Source organism: Lethenteron reissneri, chromosome 3, assembly GCF_015708825.2.
Source record: "Lethenteron reissneri isolate LAM-NWPU_2019-01 chromosome 3, ASM1570882v1, whole genome shotgun sequence".
Taxonomy (NCBI): domain Eukaryota; kingdom Metazoa; phylum Chordata; class Hyperoartia; order Petromyzontiformes; family Petromyzontidae; genus Lethenteron; species Lethenteron reissneri.
This window is the reverse complement of record NC_083781.1, coordinates 4,196,405-4,218,976: the sequence shown is the minus strand read 5'-3', so window position 1 is coordinate 4,218,976 and position 22,572 is coordinate 4,196,405. Positions and strand designations below refer to the sequence as shown.

At 47.9% G+C, this 22,572-nt stretch overlaps 1 protein-coding gene across 5 annotated transcripts in view; it reads left to right on the top strand.

The window, feature by feature from the left end:
- LOC133345308 (caskin-2-like) overlaps window positions 1–22,572 on the top strand; it is a 418,730-nt gene that overhangs the window by 326,615 nt on the left and 69,543 nt on the right. For all 5 annotated transcript variants that reach the window (XM_061555995.1, XM_061555985.1, XM_061555959.1 and 2 more), the window contains 2 exons: window positions 5,713–5,808; window positions 17,158–17,288. In XM_061555995.1, coding sequence (XP_061411979.1) covers window positions 5,713–5,808; window positions 17,158–17,288 — 227 coding nt within the window. The remainder of the gene's footprint in view (window positions 1–5,712; window positions 5,809–17,157; window positions 17,289–22,572) is intronic.

The window sequence follows — 22,572 nt, the reverse complement described above, 5'->3', positions numbered from 1 at the left end:
CCCCCCACATTATGCAAGAGTGCAGAAGGGTGGTCACCACATCTGCGCCTCTAGAAAACAGGTGGACTTCTCCACAACTCTGGCTGTCGCCTGATGAAGCTAGTTGTAATTACTGGCGAAACGTCGTACTCAGATTGTAAATGTTGTGGCTTGGCTCTCCAACACACCGGTGTGCTGTACTAGTGACGAATTGGCACGTTCTGTTTACGTGACAACCCTTACTATCTAGATTTGAAGCTTTCGTGGCTGCAGGAATCCATACTCTTTGGTTCTTTCGGTAAAGTCACGTAGGTAGAAAATAAAATAAATCACGACGTTTCGATTGCAACACAAGCAATCATCATCAAGTGAGAAAACCACAGCAAGAAAAACGATTTTACTTACTAGTTGGCTGTATTGGATGATGTACGCGATCTAACCCAAAAAACCTCTATTATATAAGTAGGCTGTTGTCAGCCGGTAACTTTCCCGCTGTGCTGGGTAAGAGACCTCCCCCAAATATTTCCTCCGTTCTTTCCTTTCCTTGGTTTGTTCATGTCCAGCCATGCCCACCAAACTCTTTGATTTCATCCTCGCTGCCGCCATCCCTTGCATCGTAACATAAAGCGTCAGGCCAGAGATAATTGCCTCAAAGGCGGTGATTGTTTTCTTGGATCTGTGCTTATGTGCCACTGCCGCAGCAGTCACTTAAAATTTTCATATTTATCATTACTCCGATGCGTCAGCTTAAATAAGCTTGAGGTACACATCACAGCGTATACCGCATGCATTGTGGAGATGAGCTGCTTTTTCCCAAAGTGTAGCGGATGCATACCGTGGGTGGATGAGGTGTCTGCCGCAGGGCGTAATTAAGAGCTCACTTCCATAGAGATGTCGTGACAGGGAATGTGTCAGTATCGCACATAGCACTGGTTGCTGCCACAGAGGGAACGCGAGGCAAGGGGGATAGAGGGGACGTGTGGTAAGTGAGTTCTAGAAGGGGGACGTGGCCGAAGGTGGAGAGGGGGCCACGTTAGGTGGATACAAGGCTTCCGTTTTAATCAAAATATCCAATTTAAATATCTTTATACATCTCTTCAAAACTAAACTAAAACTAAACTTTCTATAATTTTTCATTTTACCAGCTAAAGCCCACTGAGCTATGCAGCTCTTTTTCAGAAGTGACCTGCCCCACAAATGATAGCTTAACGAAGTGGCTTATCACTATAGCAGCCAAATACTCTATGAACACGTGACGTTGCTTCTGAATTATAGCATTCTGCCTCGGGGCAACCGTGCGGGGCACGATGAGGACAAACGGGCCTCCGTTGCCCTCAGGTCAGCAGCACGGCGGTCAGTGCCAGGGAATCCATCGTGCGATGTGACTCCCATCCTGCAAGTAATGCGCGATCAAATATAACTCACCAGTAACATGGTGCGATCGACTTAGCATTGTAATATGCTAACATTGAAAGAGGGTGGGGCGGTGGTGGCACGGTGGTTGGCATGTTTCGCCATGAACCCAGTGCGACTTGGGTTTCAATTTATGACCATCCTGATATCGGTGGCGAGTGCCCTCTCTGAAGCCAGTCCTGAGTCGGCATTCAACAATCCGCAGTGAACAGTTTGGTGAAGTAAAGTGAAACACCCCCGCCCCCCCCCCCCCTCCACATTACTGATAATTCATGAGAAGGACTGTAAATGAATTCACAAATGTTATTAATATTGAAACACAAACTGTGGTGGGTCGATTAAACACATCTCATTCAACCGCCACCACCGCCCCATTTCATTTCCGCTATCATTCGCCCAAGGTGGTTCGTGTGCATCGCCAAAGGGTCATCCTTTGGCACGGACTCAATCAATGAAATGGGGCCCGCTGCACAATTACCCCACCCTGCTCAGCGCAGCCCCGCGGGCCCTGACGCAGTTGCGCCGCCTGCACCCTCGATAGCTGCGCCACTGCTACGTGCACCCTCACGTGCACCCCCACGCGCACCCCCACGCGCACCCCCACGCGCACCCCTACATATACCCCCACGTGCACCCCTATGGTGCACACCCAGTGTGCTCAACGTGCTGCCTTTCCATTTGGCAGGTGGTCAGATTTCTCGTTTTACGGCGCGCAAACGATCACTTGCCGCTGCATTGCCACGATTTGCGAGGGGATAAAAAGATGGTTATTGGAAGCGTGCGAGGTGCAATAATGAATGCCTCCTCACCCCAGGCCTGCAACAAAGGAATGGTTTCGCAGCTCTCACACCACAGATCGCCAGTAAAATCGCACGCACATGCTCACTCTGAAATTAGCGTTGCTCAGCAGCAAGGGCTGTTAGCATGGCATCATGAAGTGTAACTGGCAGCGCACTCGCACTGATGCACTCACTGTGCGTTTTACAAACAGGGATGAAGGATAGCTGTATCAAGTGGTACAGCTATCGTGCTGTGACGGTTCCACTTGAAGATGGAAGCTTGTGTTGCCTCCGAAACGTCGTGATTTTTATTTTATTTTTATTTTACTTTTATTAATTTGAATTTTTTACCTACGTGACTTTACCGAAAAAACCTAAGAATATGAATCCTTGCAGTCACGAAAGCTTCAAATCTAGAAGTAAGGGATGAATGAAGCAGCAAAAGCCCTGCAGCTGCTCGCTCACGCCACTGCTGGCTGAAGGACCTCCACTAAAGGGAGCTAGAGAGAAGAGCCCCTGTTGATAGAGTAGTTGGCCTACTTGCCAGATGTCTTGAAAGAGGTCGGAGTACCCATCGCTTTATCCCCACCGCATGCAGTCTGCCGATCAACTAACTGTGGTGGATCCATTTATAATGCTGCTGGGTGCGTGGAGTTGGGGGTTTTGGGGGTGGTGGTGGCGGCGACTTATTCAACTTTTGCACCATTCTCTCAACTGCCGCACCGGTGAATCGAATTCGAACCGAGGGGGGACCTCTGGATTGCGAACCGTTGTACCGCGGCAGCGGCAGCAGCCGAGCCAGGCGGCGCTGGAAAACGAAACCTCGGTCAGCGGCAGCAGCGACAAGAAAAAATAAAATCTCGGCCCCAGTTGTACAAGGACCTTCAGATTGAGAGGCTGTTCAAGTGCCAAAGGAGTTAAGATTCTTCGTTGATAACGATCAAGTTGAAACACACGCTCTGCATTAGCTTAAGGGTCACTCAAAGGAAAATCGATCATTGGGAACGCTGAGAGCTTTGCCTCGTGAAGTGAAACTGTGTCACCCCCCCCCCCCCCACACCGCTGCGTTTTCATACCGAGAACATTTTTGTGCTTTTGTTTAAAAAAAAAATTCTAATACCGCCCACAAATGCCTGGGTTTTAATCTCTGCAAGCAACTAATTAATTTTTTTACGTGTAAAATTGGAGGGCGCCAAACGCTGCAATATCACGTTACTTTAATTAACAGCGTGTCCTTCAAACTACATTTAGATTATTTTCTTCCCCCTCCGTGTCAAAATGCAGCGAATGTTTTTTAACTGCTGTGCATCGTTAATGGCATGTGTTTGTTAGGGTAACACCGTAACTCGGTGTGCTGACCAATGTGCCACAACTCCCGCCCAGTTCGAGTTCTCGTACTCGTGTACACTCCTCCTGTATACTGCTAAATAACATTGATCACGTGGCCGTCATTGTGTGCTTGCTGTGGTAGCAAGCGCCTTTGTTGAGCATTTAGCACATAGTATTATTATTATCATTATGATTGTGTTTGTTTGCCCAGGAAATCCTCAGCCAACAAGGGGGTCCTGCCAAGTTTTCACAGTCGGGGGTCGACATTTGCTATTTGTCATCCAATTTAAGTAATTAGGGGTGCCACGGTGGCGAGATGTTAACTACTACTTTACCTGGTGTACAGGAGTTCGTGGGTTCCATCCCGACCCTGACGCCTGTATATTTGGAGTTTGCGTGTTCTCCCCGTGGTCGCGTGGATTTTTCTTCTGGTCGTCCGGTTTTGTTCCCTCCACGTTTTAGAATCAATGTCACGCGTTTAGAGTGTTTGGCTGCTAGAAATTTCCACATTGGTGATAATTCACTTAGTTGAGCTTGCATCTGTGGCCAGATCATTTCTGAAAAAACAGCTTCATAGCTCAGTGGGCCTTGCCTGGTGAAATAAAAATGGCTTCGTTGAAAATAGGGGGGAGAATGTACAAACTCCAGAGGCGCCTGGGTTGGCAATTGAACTCAGGCCCCTCTTGACCACCCCGCCTTCCCCATCGCAATCAAATACTGTGGTGTGCTGAAAGCTTTTCCAAAGGTCCCCTTTCACCTCACGGAATGTTAATCCCACTGAATGCAGACGTGCCACGCAACCAAATTAATTACCCCTAGCTCTTGTTCCTGCGGAAAAAATATAAATATATATTTGCCATTTAAAGGTGTCTATCGTGCTGACAGGTGCAGGCAATTATCGCGAAAAAAGAAGAAGCTCGTTTTCACCGAGGACATTAAGCGCCGCATTAAATCCATCATCGTGGCCCCGGTGTGTTTTGTTCACTGGCGGCGCGGCGATATATGTTAGCGCGCCGCCGTGCAAGTTGAGATTGATGCGGCTGGGCTACCCGCACGGATCGTGAATGCACGGCACGCCTAAAAGCAAGCGAATGTATTGGCGGTACACCGGTGCAGTGTAACACACCGGTCCTCAGTAAACGGTCTAAAATCAACATTTTAACGAACATTCGTCTTACGACCGCTTCGACATCACGAGAACTGATTTTGACGCACCACCTCCACCCCGCAAGATTTTCTGACCACGGTTGTGAATCGTGGGAAAATAAAAAATGCGTTTGTTTTTTTTATACCGCGCACTGGTGTACCGCCAATACGCTCAACTGCTTACTTTGCTTGCTTGCCGATTAACGCATTGCAGCAATGAGCACGAGAACTGGAAGTGGCACGATTTCCCTTGCTTGCAGGTAAACACAGGAACGAAGCGCACTCGTCGCTTTAGGGTGCAGTGCTGTGTGCTCGGTAGAGGTGCGGTGTATGAAGCCAGCCAAATGCACTTCTGAGCGTGCGATCCACAAGACACCAGGTCCTGTGGGGCCCTTCCGATGTGTTCGCGGGTTGTTACCGCTTGTTGTTCGGCACGATGTTTCTTATCCACGCGCTCCCTCGGTCGGAGCTACGCAAGGGACTGAAGTGAAGGCGACACGAACACGCATCAGAGGGCTGTGCAGCACAACCGCTCGCATCTCTGGGCTCGCATGGTGGAGCCACGAATCCTGTTTGGTAGGCAGGTGATCAGTATAACCACTGAGACTTTAAACGTCTCTATTTGGAAGTCAAATCGTTGCTGAACCAGCAACGATTTGACAAAGTACTCTCCTCCACTATAACGTTGTCCACTTGGATAATTACATTCTGCGAGGAATACAGTTATTACACTGCGTGCGCAGCATCAGCATGCGAGAGCGGGCCAAAGATCAAAGATCCTCTACTGGGGCTCTCTGGTCAGTGTTTTCTGGTTACTGACGTCTGCTGCCCTTTCCTATGCGATGTGAGTCCGCGTCGATGGCGCACATCGCTGCCACACATCTCCAAAGTCAGCGGAGGCCGACCTTTATCATTTGAGGCCAGACACGTGCCACCACCGCTGATGTCAATGCTGCTGAAGTGTAACTTTTGCCATCATTTGCCTCTCTCTTACCTTTGCCCCCCTCCCATCCCCACTCCCCATTCGTCTCTCATCCTCCCCCACACCCATTGTTTTCTCTCACAGTCCGAGCTGCTGTTGCAACACCAGGCCAACCCCTGCATCGTCAACAACAACAATAAGACGCCCCTCGACCTGGCCTGTGAGTTCGGACGTCTGAGGGTGAGTGGACGCCTACTGCATTGGCAGACACAGATATGTCAAAACACACCGGACCATGTATGTATGTTGAACCTCTTTCGCACCGTATGTAGCCAACCGTGCTAATCGGAGGTGCGGAGGAATGACAATGAACTAAACACTGAAAGCAGTTCTACAGAAATGAATTTTCATTCTAGATGATTGAACAGGGCATAGCCCCAGTGGCTTCCTAATATCAGAAGGAGGAGCATTCCAGACGGCCACAGATGTGCATCTAAAGCACGCAAAATGTGAAGGATGCCACGTGTTTTTTCACGTCCATGTCAGCTGCAGAAGCAGCATCAATCCCCCATGGAAGCACCACGTGACTATGAGAGCTGAACTCGACTTTTTAACGGGTTCAGTGGCAAGCGCGCGCTAACCTAGATTCTCCACGACATCTCAATGCCCGCTCTGCAAATGCACTTTGATGCAGGAAGCCCAGGCATACGGATGAGATGACAACAAGTGAGGATTTCATCTGCTTTGTGGGTATCAATCACCGGCGGTGGTGTTCTTTGAAGATGAACATGAACACAAAAAAGCATATGTGTGTTGTACCATGGCCGGGAAGCACCATTGAAAAATGTATCAACGTGGCCTTGCGGTCAGCTATCACAGGAGCTCCCTTGAGACTGCTGTCTGAAGGAAACCTCGTTAAGCAAAGTGCAAAGGCTTCTGGAGATCGAGGCGGCCTCGACTGCCCTAGTATCAGAACAGGGGTGGAAATTTCTTTACATTTACAGTGCCATCCAGTGGGTTCAGAGAAAATGTTAGACTGAGAAGCCTTTAAAACGTTAATTCTCCCGATGGGGGTTCAAGATAATCATCAGGCCGCGTCACACGTGAGGTTCGGGATCGAGACTCGACAGATACCGTCTTGCACAGGTCCATCTGGGAAGGTAACAGGCTTCCAATTCAGTTCGTATCTTATCTTAATGTAATGTATGTAGCGCCGTAACCAAGGCGCTATATATTGATTGAGTTTTGTACATGTCGTCTGAAAAGGAAGAATAAAAATAGGTGTTAATATGATACAAGATGAAATAATAGCTTGAAAAATAAACGATCAAAAATGTGTTACGATAAATTTAATTACCCTACGTGTCCTGACTTTTGAGCCAACCCATATATATATCCCCGTACAGGGACGACGTGCTGATGGTGGGCAGTGTCTCAGTCAGAGCTGGCACGGGTGACCGAGCCAGTGACATGTCGCACCGCGAGCTGGGAAACTGCTTCAGGAGCTGGCTTGGCTTTCTGAAGAGTCCTGTTCGGGACAAAGCTGGGAGCTTTGGCAGCAGTGGGCAGGCTGACGGACAGAAAGGTGGCCGTGGCCCAGACCTGTTTGGCCCTCTTGGGGACAGTTGCTTCAGAGAAACAGGCTTGGCGTAAGTGGCTAAAGCCAAGTGTTGTGAGTGGTAAAATCAATTTAGATCACTGAATCTTGACGCATTCTTTCATCCCTGTTAAATGTTAAATGTGTAAAACACAGCAATTTGGAGGGCAGCTCATCTAGAAGCGAATTGAAAAGAGTAAATTGATGACAAATTTAATTTCTAATTGACGTTCGTCTTCGCACGCTATTTGCGACGAGTCGCTGCTTGCTTTTTTTTTATTCAACAGCTGGAAATTAAAGCTCTGTGCGAGAGCATTTTGCCCGCTGGATCTGCGTCAAAGCAATGTGACCTCACAAGGCCTCCTCTTTTAATTGACTCGCTTCGCTTATCGGGCAGCGGGCTGTTTTAAAGCGACGTCGATCAATCCCCCATTGAAGGCACCGGAGTGTGAAGTTTGCGCGCGGTAAAAAAAAAAAAAACGAGCCTCGCCTGCGAAAAACCACCGCCGGCCTTGAGCGTGTCTATTTTTTTAGCCGCCTGGGTTTGGGTGCCCGTTCAGAATCGCGGCGGCGCCATCCAAAAAAAACTGGGGGGGGGGCGGTTGAGGGGGACGAAGATTAAGGGGCAGCTTATTTTTTTTTTCTTCTGAAAATGTAAGCTCTCGCTCGCCGCCCCTGACTTGCAACAGGGATCTCCCCTGACCCTCCGCTCGCCGGCTGAAATGGAAAGTTGTCCATTTAGACGCCGGCGTGCACGGATATAGGATTGGCCTCGTGTGTGCCCTGCTGCCGCTTATTTTGAAGGTCCCCCTCCGGGAGGCGCGGCATTGCGAACCTCTCCAATTAATGTCGCACTTATAGATCAGGCGAGTGTGCCCCCGTTGATTGTTATCAATCGTGAACGGTCTCGGGGGACCTCCGCTCGTCGTGAGGGAGGTTCTGTTGAAGGAACGTGCTTTTAACAACAGAAACAATCGAGTGTCGTTTTTTGATTGCTTATATTTAAAAAGGAGCATTCTATTCTGTCTACTCTTGTTCACGATGGCAATATGCTCGGGAGCTAAATGCCATTGCTGGATTCTGCTAGCCGTGACAGGACATCTTCAGGAGAGAGTTAATGTGGTTTGGCTAATCCTCCTTTGAAGGAGTGCATATTACAGTGCCTTACTATAGTTTGGGTTGCATGTCTAGGATCACACTATTGTGACTTGTCTTTAATGCAGGGGTCGGGAACCTTTTTGACTGGGAGAGCCATAAAAGCCAAATATTTCTAAATATATTTCATTGAGAGCCATATAGTATTTTGAACGTATAATAAATTAAATATGTCTTACTTTTAATGCGACTTCTGGTGCTGCATGGTTTTGCTGATGGCCTTGTAGTCTGGTTCATACGTGGTGAGGTTGAGCTTCATGCAGGCGTGACCCGTGAAATTTATCTTCAAAACTAATTTCTGTTTACTTTAAAATGACACAGTATTATTAAGCAATATCACAAGTATTTTTTTAAATCAGTTCCAAACTGCTTTTTTATTTTTTTATTCTTTTTTCAACTCAAAATTGGCTGGGAGCCATATGCAGTCACTGGAAGAGCCATATATGGCTCGCGAGCCATAGGTTCCCGACCGCTGCTTTAATGTATCTCTATGGGTCTCTATGAGCTTGCTATACGGTCCACAGTTTGGATATCATGGCCACAATCGCACTACTGTGGCTTGATTTTAATTGTCCATTCATGAAGGAGATGTGCACATCGGCCTGTTGATGTTCTGATGCGGTTGATGGTTCCACCAGTGTTTGTGAAGGGGATTATCAAAGCCAAGACGTGTGTCAGTTGAAATCCATTCCCTTCCATGAAATAGCAAATTTCCCTCTCAAGTACCGGCTGGAGGCTCGAGGGGAGTGCGACGCCATGACGGGTTTCACGTTCGCACCCCGTGGGCCGAGTGCCGAGCAAAGCTCCAGCGACGTGCGGCTCCCACCGCCACGTGCCACATTCCGCATCATGGTGCCCTTGCCTTGCGAGCGGAGACGCGCAGACCCTGGGACGTGTGGGCGCCGCAGTGGTGAGATGTTAACGCCCTCGCCTGGTCTACAAGAGGTCAATCCCGAACCTGACGCCTGCTGTATATTTGGGGTTTGCATGTTCTCCCCGTGATTGCTTGGATATTTCTCCAGGTCCTCCGGTTTTGCCCTCCACATTTAGAATCAACATGTGTTAAATGTCCACGTGGTAAGCCACTTCGTTGAGCTATCATTTGTGGCCAGGTCGCTTCTGAAAAAGAGCTACATAGCTCAGTGGGCCTTACCTGGTAAAATAAACAAAAAGTTAATAGTTAGTTAGTCGGAGTGCTTCTGTGGATATGATCCATGGCTGCTATGCCGCTGTAACCAATGGCTCGCGATTCTAGACTTGATGTGTAGGAGCGGTTTTCCCCGAGTTTCATTAAAGGCGCCCTCCACCCCTCAGCCACACATCTGTCAAGAGAGCGCACAGAATAGTGGGACATTATTGAGATCATTGGCGGAGCCAGTGGGAGGGGGGGGCACGTGCCTCCCCAATGATCCGATCGAAATCCCTAATTTCGATCGGATCATTGGGGTGTATTAGTAATAAATCGGCATTTTGCGATCCCCACTGCCGCTGTGTAGCATATTATTACGTGCCAGGGACTCTATTATTGGCAATAAGTAATGGCAAAGCAGTTATAAGTGACTCACAGAATTGTGCACAGTTGCGTATACAGAACATAACTTCCCTGAGGGCATTCGCCTTCAGCGAGCGCGATGCCGATTACACGACGCGGTTCGAATTCGACTCTCGATCGACGGCTGCGCCATCGCCGCACACGCGTCGAATAAAAATCAAAGGTCCTTACTTACTAACAACTCCTCTATCATTTTTTATTGCTGGAGGGGTTGCCCCCCTCTACCTGAAAATCCTGGCTCCGCCGTTGATTGGGATAGAGGAGGCATATATAGTGGGGGTGGTTTTTTTTTCCCAAGAGTCATAGACAGAGGAGAAGAGGAAGGTCTTGAATCTGGACTTGCAAAAAGGGCATCGCCTTTACAGAATTCGCGGCCGTCAGGGGCTCAGCTATTGGGGTTAGGTACGTGGCAGCAGCGTTATGCGACGCGCCGGGGGCCCAGTCGGCCACGAGCGGGGCCCCCGAATCCACAGATTAACAAGTAAAACACATTTTCAGAAAAAAATAACAATAATACATAGTTATAGCCTACGTATTATTCTATACGGGTATAAAACATCCGTAACTATTTCAGTAAAAGTGAGTCGGGAGAAGGGAGAGGGGCGGGCATAGTCGTATCTTGCCATACCCCCGTTGAAATAGGTCGTTGCATCCCTGATGGCCTTGAATTTGTAATGTAATTAATAATACATAACATATTTTCAGCCATTTGTCAATGCACTGTTGGACGAAGGCCTTCCCACGCAGCATGAGTCCATGGGGATTGTTTGACCATACTTTGCCCGACTGCTTAGTGCCCCAATGGGTTAAACAGGGGGCCCATGACCGGTTTAGATATCGCTCGTAGCTGACGTTAGCCATGGCCGTGAATCGAACACAGGTAACCGTAATTCATAGGGGCACTTGACTAACCACTGCACCGCTGCCACCCCCCAGTAATGTGCCACACATAACGAGCCTCGCTTTAATGACACCACTGCCAGGCGATATAACGCCACAATCTCACCAAATTGGGGCAATTTGGAAGCCGAGAACGCGGGGAAGTCTGGGATACAGAGCCAAAGTGTGAATCGACGTTTTGTCTCCCTCTAACGAGGCAAATCTTGTCCACATGAAATAATTTTCACCCTCCGTACACTCGGAGCAAACGGAAAACCCGCACACGTGCTTCTGCACAGCTGTCAAGTGAAGCCTGGATGTTGCGTTTGAGATGTTACGGTGGCGAGATGTTAACTACCTCGCCTGGTATTCAGGAGGTCGTGGGTTCGATCCCGACCCTGACGCCTGCTGCTGTATATTTGCATGTCTCTCTCTCTCTTCCCGTGGTCGTGTGGATTTTCTCCGAGTCCTCCAGTTTTTCCCTCCGCATTTATAAACATGCATTTTAAAGTATTTGGCTGCGATACACATCTATGTGGTAAGCCACTTCGTTGAGCTATCACTTGTGGCCAGGTTGCTCCTGAAAAAGAGCTACATAGCTCAGTGGGCCTTACCTGGTAAAATTAAAAAATTGTTTAGTTTAATTTTAGTTTCAACACTGAGGAAGATCTTGCGATGGACCTGACGAAGTGATTGTACATTCAATAACGGATTACAACTAACGTACAGTAATGATGGTCGTTATGACTACAGTTCTGCATTTTTTAATGCTTAAAGATAATGATGTAATAGACATGTTTCCTGCATTCACCAGATTATTATTCATACACTTGTTTACCCAGGAAAGCCTCGCTGAGTCTCAATACTCTTTTTCAGGAGGATCCTGCCAAGTTTTTCGCAGTCGGGTTGTACGATGTGTCCGTGTGTGGGCCTTACTTGGCAAAATAAAAAAAAGGAAAGGAAAAAAAAGAGATTGATCAAATCAGGATGTGGCATCGTCTCCGTATAAAAGGACGAACCCCGACAGGAGATGCTTTCTCCAGTCCCAGCGACCCGGGTGGGGAGGGGCTGGGTGGGGAGGGTGGGACTGGGTGGCGGGTGGGAGGGGTGGGGCATGGTGGGGAGGGGAGGGGCTGGTCACCCCGTGGTGCCCTTATAAAACTCAACGTTTAACCTATTCACGCCGGCTTGTGCCCGCCCTCACAGTCGGCCATATTTACGAAATACACCACGCCGCCGTTGACCCTGGCCATTGACCGAGCAACCCAATGTTCCTACCAGCTCCCTCCGCAGGAATGTGTTCCAATTCTGTCTGGCGCTGCCTTCTGCTGGCAATCTGTACCTTGACCTCGCTGCCCCCTTTCTCCAAGTTCAGCTTCAGGAAACGTTTTCCCTGTGACTGACTGCTTCTTCTCCCAATAATACCCGTTAAGGGCAGCCGTGGACTGTGCACGGCCCGCTGTTTCTGGTCTCCAGAGAAGCCGTCGCATTTGGATGCTCTGTAAATGCACGTTGGAATTTCATCGCGTCGCGGGAGACGACGGTCAATCGGGGGACGTCGAAATGAGGTGCAGTGCAGCATTGGACTGACAATGATGCTGATGATGAAGACGTATATGACCGGACAAAAAATAGCGTGAACATTGGCTCTTGGCAGGGTTAATCGCAATGTCACCTGGCTCATTCTGAACGTGGCACGCGTGTCCGGCGTCAGACGATCGGCGATGGGAAAACGCCGTGAAGAGAGCCATTCGGCCGTTGGCGAGGGTTTGGTGAAGGCCGGGCAGCACAGGGGTGGGCAGGGCCAGTTGAGGAATATCACTCGCGCCATTCGCCGGGTTCATAGCCCCGTGCGCGAAACACTGTGGCACCGCGCACATCAATCCATGTGTATATTTTTTTTTCTAACATTCAAATATGATGCTGTAATAAGTTATTAACCAAACCAGGCTACGCTGAATAATTGAAACAAATTTGTGCATTCAGCACCGTTCCCCGCGCGTAGCTGAATGATACCGCTCGCTTGCCTCGAAATATACATATTACATGTCTACACATGCATTAAAAAAAAAACCTTAACCTGGCAGAGTGTAAGTAACAGTTGTGGGGAAAAATCAGCGCAACAGAACAAGCGCGGATTTGTTTTTTTATTTACTTTGCCCTTTGCTTGTTGAGCGAGCGCACAAATTGGTGTGCGAATTGATGAACAACGCACGCTCGTTGTTCCCTCATTAGGACTCCGTTCCGACAGCGACAGTTTGCGAGGCGCACGATGGTTTTTACTTCGCCCCCCCCACCACCCCCGCTGCCCCCCCCCCCTCGCTCCCTCTTCCACGAGCACCCAGCCGAGGCGTCGTGAGTTTTGATTCCAATCAAATTGCGATTAGAAACTCCGGGCTGCGGGCACGTTCGCAGGCGCTCTCGCTTCGCGTGTGCTCGCTCGCTTTGCTTTATTATCACTTTGCGTACAAAACAAATGTCAATAATTCAGCAGGAGGGAGTTTCAAAGTGGCAGAGCAAAAAAAAGCTCTCTTCGCTCCGTACTACAAAGGAACCGATATAATTCACGTTCATTTATTCCTTATATCCATGCCAATTGCCCATTAGCCAATTGCCTATTCGTCATGATGTACCTTAGCCAATTGCTAAACACAACAAAGAGCCTTTATCTTGGAAAGCACGTAAAAAGAATCCCTGTTTTCTAAATATTTTTCTTAATTGCGCGACATTTGATTGTGCTTACACTTCACATGAAGCAGAATGTTGGCCATCAGATTGCCCGAGCCCTGCAAATAAATTCAGAGTCTTTAACGTTCCCTTCATGGCACGGGGGTAATGATCATTCCTTTATTTAACGTAAGCAAAACCTCGCCGAGTCTCCAGTCTTTAACAATCGGGCAGGAGCAAGCTGATTTTGGACATAGTCGAACTCAACGTATGCATGTCTAGCGAAGTACAATCGCTGCTTTGCGAAGCCTCACACGAGTAATAGTTTGACAGGTGGCGACGTTTGTAAATTATTTTCTTTCGGCACGATTGAATAATTTTCGTGTCGTGTGACTGTTGAAAAGCTTTTTCTTTTCTTCCCGTGTGACCGCGAGGACTACATCTCCTCGGGGTTATGGGCAAGCGTGAAGGATCTCCTTGTATTATTAACGGACTGCGTATCTATTCCGTACATGCCTCGGTGACCTGAGAAAGTGTCTTACGAATATGGGAAACCCAACTGAATGAAAATTTAATTCTACATTTTCTGAAGGTCCTTTCATGCAGTCACCCGAATACGAGCGAGCTAACAATTTCGTTATTTTCACCGACGGAGAAATTACACACTCATCATTACCACACTCGAGTAATGAGAAATATTGCAATAAATTACTCTCGATATTGAATATTCCGCTGCGTTGGATTGATTTTATACTGGCTCGGCTTGAAGACCTTTTTATTATTATCATTATTTTTTACTGCGCATGGATGTATGCTTGGGCATGTGCGCATGGGGAGCGGTAGTGTGTTAGTATTTCAGTGGATAGTACACTCTGAAGTAGCACTCCTCACCTGCAGGCTACCTGGGTTCAATTCCCGTGCATCTGCACCTCACCTAAGTTGATAATTGGTTTTTTACCCTTTTATCTGGCAACAAAACTGACACCTTTTTTACGAGGAGTCATGTTTGCATAGACCACAATACCTGCAGTCGTAATGCAAACAAAAAACATAACTCTGATAATGTATGCACTGTCCTTGAAGTTGATTGGTCCACACCCGAGACAGCTTTCCTTAGAGCCTAGTCTTCAAGGACAATGCATACATTATCAGAGTTATGTTTTTTGTTTGCATTATGACTGCAAGTATTGTGGTCTATGCAAACATGACTCCTCGTAAAAAAGGTGTCAGTTTTGTTGCCAAATAAAAGGGTAAAAACCAATTATCATATTTTTTACTGGCAAATGAGGTACCAATGGTCTTACCTAAGTTGCTTAAAGATTATTACCTGGCCATCATCACCAAGTGCCCTGTGATGGTATGTCAAGCCAGCCGGGTGGTTCGGTGGTAGAGTGTCTGGCTTGCAATCATTGGGGGAGGGCGACGGCGGGGCTGAGAACTGATTCAACCTTTCATGACATCGCTCGGGGGCCAATCAAATTAGTACCATTTTAGATTTGAAGCTTTCGTGACTGCAAGGATTCATACTCGTAGTTCTTTCGGTAAAGTCACGTAAGTAAAAAATTAAATAAAAATTTATAAAAATAAAATAATAAAATCACGACGTTTCGGAGGCAACACAAGTCTCCGTCATCAGGTGGGACCAGTCACAGCCAGATTTGCTGCAGCAGCCAGATTTGCTGTGTTGCCTCCGAAACGTCGTGATTTTATTATTTTATTTTTATCAATTTTAAATTAGTACCACTTCGTGGTAGAAGTCAACCGCGGAAATCCTACGGACAGACTCGACCCACCATTAGAGCGTGGAATTTCCACCTCGAGCTCAGGGCTGTAATAAACAGGATGTGAGTGAGTGCTGCCGCACGCTCAGCTGAGTGGGAAATCACTCTCGGTGGGGGGGGGGGGGCGGTGTCCACTTGAGCCAGGCCACAGAGTGGTTGCCCTAACGATGTCCCGCATGCTGGCCACGATGGGGACTAACAGCAGCAGCAATTGCGTGCTCCGGCCCTCCTCTCTCCGCGCGCGAGAGACACTTGCCCGGGAGGAGAAATTAGCATTATTAAATGTAGGCTAGAAGGTTAAAAATAAGACTAAACAACCCGTGTCTCCGTTATTTAATTTCAAATTTTTTTTGTGGTAATCATCTGTTAACCCTTGTACTTTCCTTTATTTGTAACCTTACTTTGCCGCTGGTTAACCCTGTACCGCGGTGCGCTCACACCGCAGGACATCGCCGTCTACCCAATTCACCCAGAATGCACCCCACATCCAATCACATCTTGGAAGTTAAGCACGAATTGAGCCAGTAATTGTGCTTGGATGGTGGGCGACCAATTCCGTACTGATCTATCGTGGTGAAGTACGGTCAAATAACTCCCAGGGACACGCACGGCTATGAGAGGCCCTCATCCATCGGTGGATTGACAAAACGGGGCGGTACATGTTCGTGTATACCCCAATTGATCTTGCGGTCGTTTTATTGCGAGTCAAACCCTGGGACCCAACAGGGGTCGTCCTATGAAAAGACTGGTCCCCACCATGGAAAAGTGGAAATGGTACTAGAGGCTCTGAAATGTTTAGAGAAATTAACATGGTTTATATTATTTTTTTTACTAGAGAATCTAATGGTTGTACTGCATGAAATTAAATAGTTACTGCCTTCTGTTGGATGTGAAATCTTCACGGATCGTTTCCCCGAGACTCCATCTACCCCACCCCTCACTCCTCTGCACTTATTCCACCCCGAACACCATTCCTCCCCTGGAATTGTGTCAGGGTCGTTAGAATAAAATGACTGTGCTTGGGAAGAGAGATTTTTCATTTTAAATCCGAGTGATGAACGGACGAACGGACGGATGAATGAACAGATGAATGGACGAACAACTTTCGATTTTATGCATACGTTTGCAGTACACCATTGCATGTCCAACTACCTAACATTGTCCCAGAACAATTAACCGCTGACAGTATGTGTGGATGGCATTACTGTAATCTTCTATAGACATTCACAAATTTGACAGTTTAACATATGTATGGCATGTTCAACTTCTTTCCAAACTAAACTATTTTATATTTACCAGGTAAGGCCTACTGAGCTATAAAGTTCGTTTTCAGATGCAACATGGCCACAAATGACAGCCCAATCAAGTGGCTTATCATGTGGAAACTTATAGCAGCCAAATACTCGAAACGCGCAATGTTGAGTCTAAACGTGGAGGGAAAAACCGGAGGACCCGAAGAAAAATCCACATGGCCACGGGGAAAACATGCAAACTCCAAATATACAGGCGTCAGGGTCGGGATCGAACCCACGACCTCTTGGATACCAGGCGAGGTAGTTAACATCTCGCCACCGTGGTGCCCCAATCGTGCTAATTGGAGGTGCGGGCGATCAAAGTCATGCGGCAGTATGCACCTTGCTTTTGCCCAGTGACATATTTGTACGCCGTGTCACTTTCATTTTCCGTAGATGTTCACGGATCTGACCTTTTTCTCATATCCGTGTTTGGCTGCTACTCTGAATTCCCACATGCTCTAAAGCCGCTTAGATAAGCCATCACGTGCAACCAGGCCACCTCGGAAAAATACAAGCTAACCGCTCGTTGGGCTTCACGCGGCAAAAGACAAAGCAGCTTCGTTAAACCGCCGAGCCTCCGGGGGGCAGCTGGACGCGACGAGTGTCGTCTTACCGGCGCCGCCCGTCCCGGCCTCACGGTCCGTGCCCGTCTCCCCCGCGCAGGTGGTGAAGCTGCTGCTGAGCAGCAACGTGTGCCCCACGCTGCTCGAGGGACGTCCCCACGACCCCAGCCACCCCAACAGCACCAGCGCGCTGCACCTCGCCGCCAAGAACGGCCACGTCGACATCATACGGTAACGCCCGCGCCCCCCGCAGGGCAACCGCGGGGCCTCCGCAAGGTCGTGCTGCGTGCCCACCGCCACCGCTGGTTGAGGGGGAAGCCCCGGGCCCAGGTTTGGCGATCTGGGCCCGGATTTCCACGGCAAGCCTGCTGGGCTAAGCCCGCACCGGCCCCGGGGGTCATGTGCCTCGCATTTAAGGAAGCCACGCGAGTTATTTATTTAATTCTGGGCCGCCCTGGAAAATCGTTGTGACATCGCGGGTTTAAAGTGCATGGGGATATGTGTGCTCAATGGCAGATCTCTCCCATAGGTCAACTTCCCTTCGGCCATAGATAGGGTAAGGATGGGGCAGGGCGTAGGAAGTGGGGAGTACGAAGTGCACACAACCGCTCGCACCACCGATTAGCACTGTTGGCTACGTACGGTGCGAAAGAAGTTCAACATACGCGCATACAACCACACGGTTCTAGAAGCATCGGGACAGCATTGAGACACGTTTAGCCATCCCTGGATTAGGCCACTGTGTCCCAGGTCTGTTTCTCGTATTCGTGGGAACATAGCATTATTTCCAGAGGATCGTATATGAGGCAGTTCTCATGAGTCAAACTGGCTGAGTTCCAATGATGATGCCAAGATAATGGGAAAACGTAACATTGTTTTTTTTTCCATTAGGCCAAAATAGGTTTAAAAACAAACACATCTGTGATTTATATCTTCTACTTATAAAGCTGTTTCAATGCATGCATGCTCGTATGTTGAGCTTTTTTTGCACCGTACGTAGCCAACCGTGCCAATCGGAGGTGCGGAGGAAGGCCAGAAAACCCAACACAAAAAGCAGTTCTCCAGAAATTAGTTTTTAATCGAGATTTAAAAGTGCATAACTCAAGCGCAACTAAAAGCGCACGATGCGGTGACCATCTTTGTCCGATGGTTCGCTAAAAGCCGCTGCGAGAATGACCGGAGTTCGCGTGATGATGGTTTAGTTCATGTAATGGTTTCGTATTAAAGTCGCTATCATCTTGCGGTTGTGTCACCGTTCTTCAGTTCCCGCCCGCTAAGTGGCTCCCTGTTAGCTTAGCGGCCGTCGCTTTGTAGCGGCGTGAGTGGGTCGAGGCTGTAATGGCATGATGGATGACTAGGCGTGATGGTGGATGAGTGTGTCACGCATTGACAGAGCGCATCAATGAGTGAGTGGATGAATGTTGGTTGGACATGTGGTTCCATTAACGGAGCAACACCACCACCACCATTATCATCATCGGGCCCCTATAATCAGGATCACCATTCGCATTGCTCTTTCATTTCATCATTGGCATTGTCGTCATCAACAACGGCCGTTTGGATAGTATCGCTCTTAAGTGTTGTTCTTACAGCGTTTTCATACTTATTTCTCGTGATTACTTTCTCTGACATATCCATGTTACAATATTTTGTGGTTTTCATTTGCATAAAATGTTTCCTGTAAACTGCTTTGAGGCAACCTTCTCGTGAGAGGCTCTTTCCCCAAAAAAATATCGATTGAATGATCGACATTCATATTATACACCCGTTACTCATCCACATCCGTGCCTTATCCATTGCGAATCTCCATCAGCCCTCAGTCCCGCTGAGCGTACACCTCTTCGGTTCTCGAGCCGTGCACAATGCAGGAATGTCGATATAATGCGGAGACAGCGGTGACATTTCTTTTCCAAAACAGTGTCCTTCAAATCCCTCCGCTCGGAGGAAGCACGTCCAGCCGTCTTGCTTGTTAAGTGAGTGTTAAGCAAGGCTTGCACTAACTGCCCCATCCATCATATGTTCCATACCCTTTGTTGCTCACCTTTTCACGGCCACGTTCGTTAGGTTTTTTTCTCTCTCGCCAAAATCAAGCCCGTGTGGTACTCACCCTGGCAAGCGCTGACACGTGGCTAATTGAAATTCAAGCACGGTTTGCAGTCGGTGTAATTGATTGATGCGCAAAGTAAAAGTGAAATCCCAACGCCTTTCATGAATTTTTATATTTGAAAACATTATATGGATGTCATCTGCCCAAGCACACGAGTCATCTGGGGGAAATACGGCGATTCCGGGATTGAATTTTCATTCCGCAGCAATAGATCAGTGAATTAATCCTGTCGATATTGCATGCTATTCTCATGCCGCAATGAAGTGATGGTCGGCATAGAATTGGCGTTCGTGTGCTATCACATTGACAAACTCAAACAATGTCCGTTATTGTGCAATAATGTGGGCGCTTCTTCACTTCCACTGATCTCAATGCCTGAAGCAATCTTCCCATTCTCTCCATACTTCTAACTGTCATACACAGTTAAAATATACACGGCTAATTATATTATTATAATTACCATTATTATTGTACTTCTACACGTTGCCTGTCTCGGAGTGAGGTAAAAGCGCAGCTCTAAAAGTTCTGGCTCATGCCACTGCTGATGGAAGGTTCCTCCACTCAAGCGAACGTCAGACCCCCCCCCCCACTCCTCTTTAGGGTAGTTTGGCCTACTCGTTCACCGGTGGTTAGACGTCTTGGAAGAGATGGGGAGTATAGCCACACTTTATTAGCCCACCACATGTGACCTAACTAATTGTGGCGGCCGGATGCACGCTGCCGGGTGGACGGAGGCAGAGGTGAGGATATAAGAAACCTGCGCCATTTTTTTCAACTCAAATCGTACCAGCGACCCCTCTCTACGTACGTACGCTGAACTTCTTTGGCACCGTACTAATCGGAGGTGCGGTCCAGTGCGCCAGCGCGAGTCATTACACCACGACAACGCCCTTGCCCATCGCGCTTAATGAATGTTCATTTTAATATTCTTACATCTATTTACGCGTCTACTCTCGCTCGTGCTCATTACGCATTTGCCTGCCATGCTAGAGTCTGGAGATAGCACGGAGTCGGGAGATAGCATTTCACTCTGACATTTTGCGAAGCCGGGTTTTATTTATGGTAATTGTGTTGCTGTTGACTTGCCAATCAAAGCAACACTTGCCTTTCATGTAACGTGCGATGGAATTGAAGGCGCCTCAAGATATAATGCATTTTTCCAATTACCATATGCATTCATCAATTCAATCCCGGAAAGCACCTTCCTCCCAGAATTGTAATACATATGCAAACACGTAAGATTCCTGGGTAACGTTTCAAGAGCAGTCCAATGTGTGCATGTGTGCTCTGTGCAAACGCACACGCGTGCACATATTGCACGCATGCGCAAAGGTGCACAAGGAAGATCTCAAATTAACTTGATGAACTTACAAGGTCAAGTGCAGTTAGCGAGCAGCTATTAACTCACTTTTGTCTCCCCAGTGCTGAAGTGTACACACTACAACAGGAGGGACTCGTTTTTAAGCCTGAGCCATACTTGGGGTGGCCCCAGAATATGTTCACATGTCACTTGTCACTGATGTGCATGGCCAGGAATTGAACCCACACACATCCATTCAGCCATTTATATGTGCAGTTGCGTGCCCAGCAAATTAGTTTAAATCATCACGCAGAAACCATCATCCTCGCAGCAGCTTTTGGCTGGCCATCCAAGAAAGCCACTGGAGCTACGCACTTTTACATCTAGATTGAAAACCAATTTTTTTAGACCTGCTTTTTGTGTTTAGTTTGTTGTCCTTCCCCCGCATCTCCAAATTGCACGGTTGGCTACGTACGGTGCAAAATAAGTTCAACATACAAAACTAAACTAAACTGTTTATTTTAGCAGGTAAGGCCCACTGAGCTCTATAGCTCTTTTTCATGAGGTGCTTATCATGTGGAAATGTATAGCACCCAAATACCCTAAAGGTATGTTTCTAAATGTGGAGGGAAAAACCGGAGGACCCGGACAAAAATCCACGTGACCACGGAGAGAACATGCAAACTCCAAATTATACAGGCGTCAGGATCGGGATCAAACCCATGACCTCCTGTGTACGAGGCGAGGTAGTTAACATCTCGCCACCGTGATGCCCCGACATACATACGAATTGTGAGAGCTGTGTTTTCAGTGCTTCCCTCCCAAATGTCATTGCACAATAACCCGCTTCTGCGAATCACGTCACCGAGTAAACCCAGACGGTAAACCCAGACGGTTTACCCAGTATTCTTTTACAGGGAAATTGAGTTTTCAGGCGCATACGGCGTACAGCCGTTTCAATAGGGCAATTTTTTTTGTCTATTTGTTTGTGTTTCTCTCTTGTGATGGGACTTTGTTGGATGAACGTTGAGATTTATAAGGGCACGGGGTGACCAATAAGGTCTGAATTGGTCTGTAATAAGGTAGGCACTGATAAGGGGTTGACAGGTGTAGAGACTTGCTACTTCAATGGCAAGCAGGCATAACAACACTTGGCTATTAACCTAAAGGACGAGGTCTTCAAGACCATTGAAAAAATATCGGTGATGTTCATGAGTGCCATTTAACATCGACATATATATTGCCTGCTGCCAAACACACAGAGGGCCTCAACACATGCACGCACGGTCCGTTACGTCAATCCACTGCTGGATGAGGGCCACCATGGTGCTGGTGATGCACATCTTATCGAGATTTTGGTTGTTCTAGGATGTTCACGAACGTCTCAGCTAAAATTGTTCTGCACGCTTCTGCTATGTGCTGTTGAAGGTGACCTTTTTTGTTGTTCAAACTTCAACGTATGAGCGATGCGTTGTCCCACTCAAACTTGCCACCATCTCGTTATAATTAACCTGTGAATGGATGACGCTTTTTACGGATGTCAAGGATTCCACACGTTTGCACTCCGTTTGTGGATAGTTAATTTTTAACCACCCTGATCACGCACGTGCACTCGTAATGTATCGCCACATTGCTTTGATGTGATGCTATAATGCACCGCGCGTGGGATATTGCAAACACCCCTCATGGAATGCTTTGTTGAGACTTCCCTGCCCGAATGATCACGAAGCTGCCTTTAAGCAGCGAGTGGTGGCGAGCAAGCTGGGAAAAATTGCAACCATGCTGACCTCTTGACTCCTGCTGAATGAAAAATAAGGATTTGGTGTAGCTATGCCCACCTAACAAACTAGATTCAATGCGAGTGCTAAGTTTTGGTTTGTTCGTCGCTAGATTAGATGATGGTCAGTGAACGAGACTGGTGGTGGAACGTCGCTCAAAGGAGAGGACGTAGGATGAGCACCGCAGAGATGGAGCAATGAGACCAGGAGTGAGACGTGAGGGAGCGAGATGTGAGGGAGCGAGGCACGGGGGAGCGAGACGCGAGGGAGGGAGATGTGAGGGAGTAAGATGGATGGTAGCAGCTCTAGACTGTGCGTCATGGAAACGGC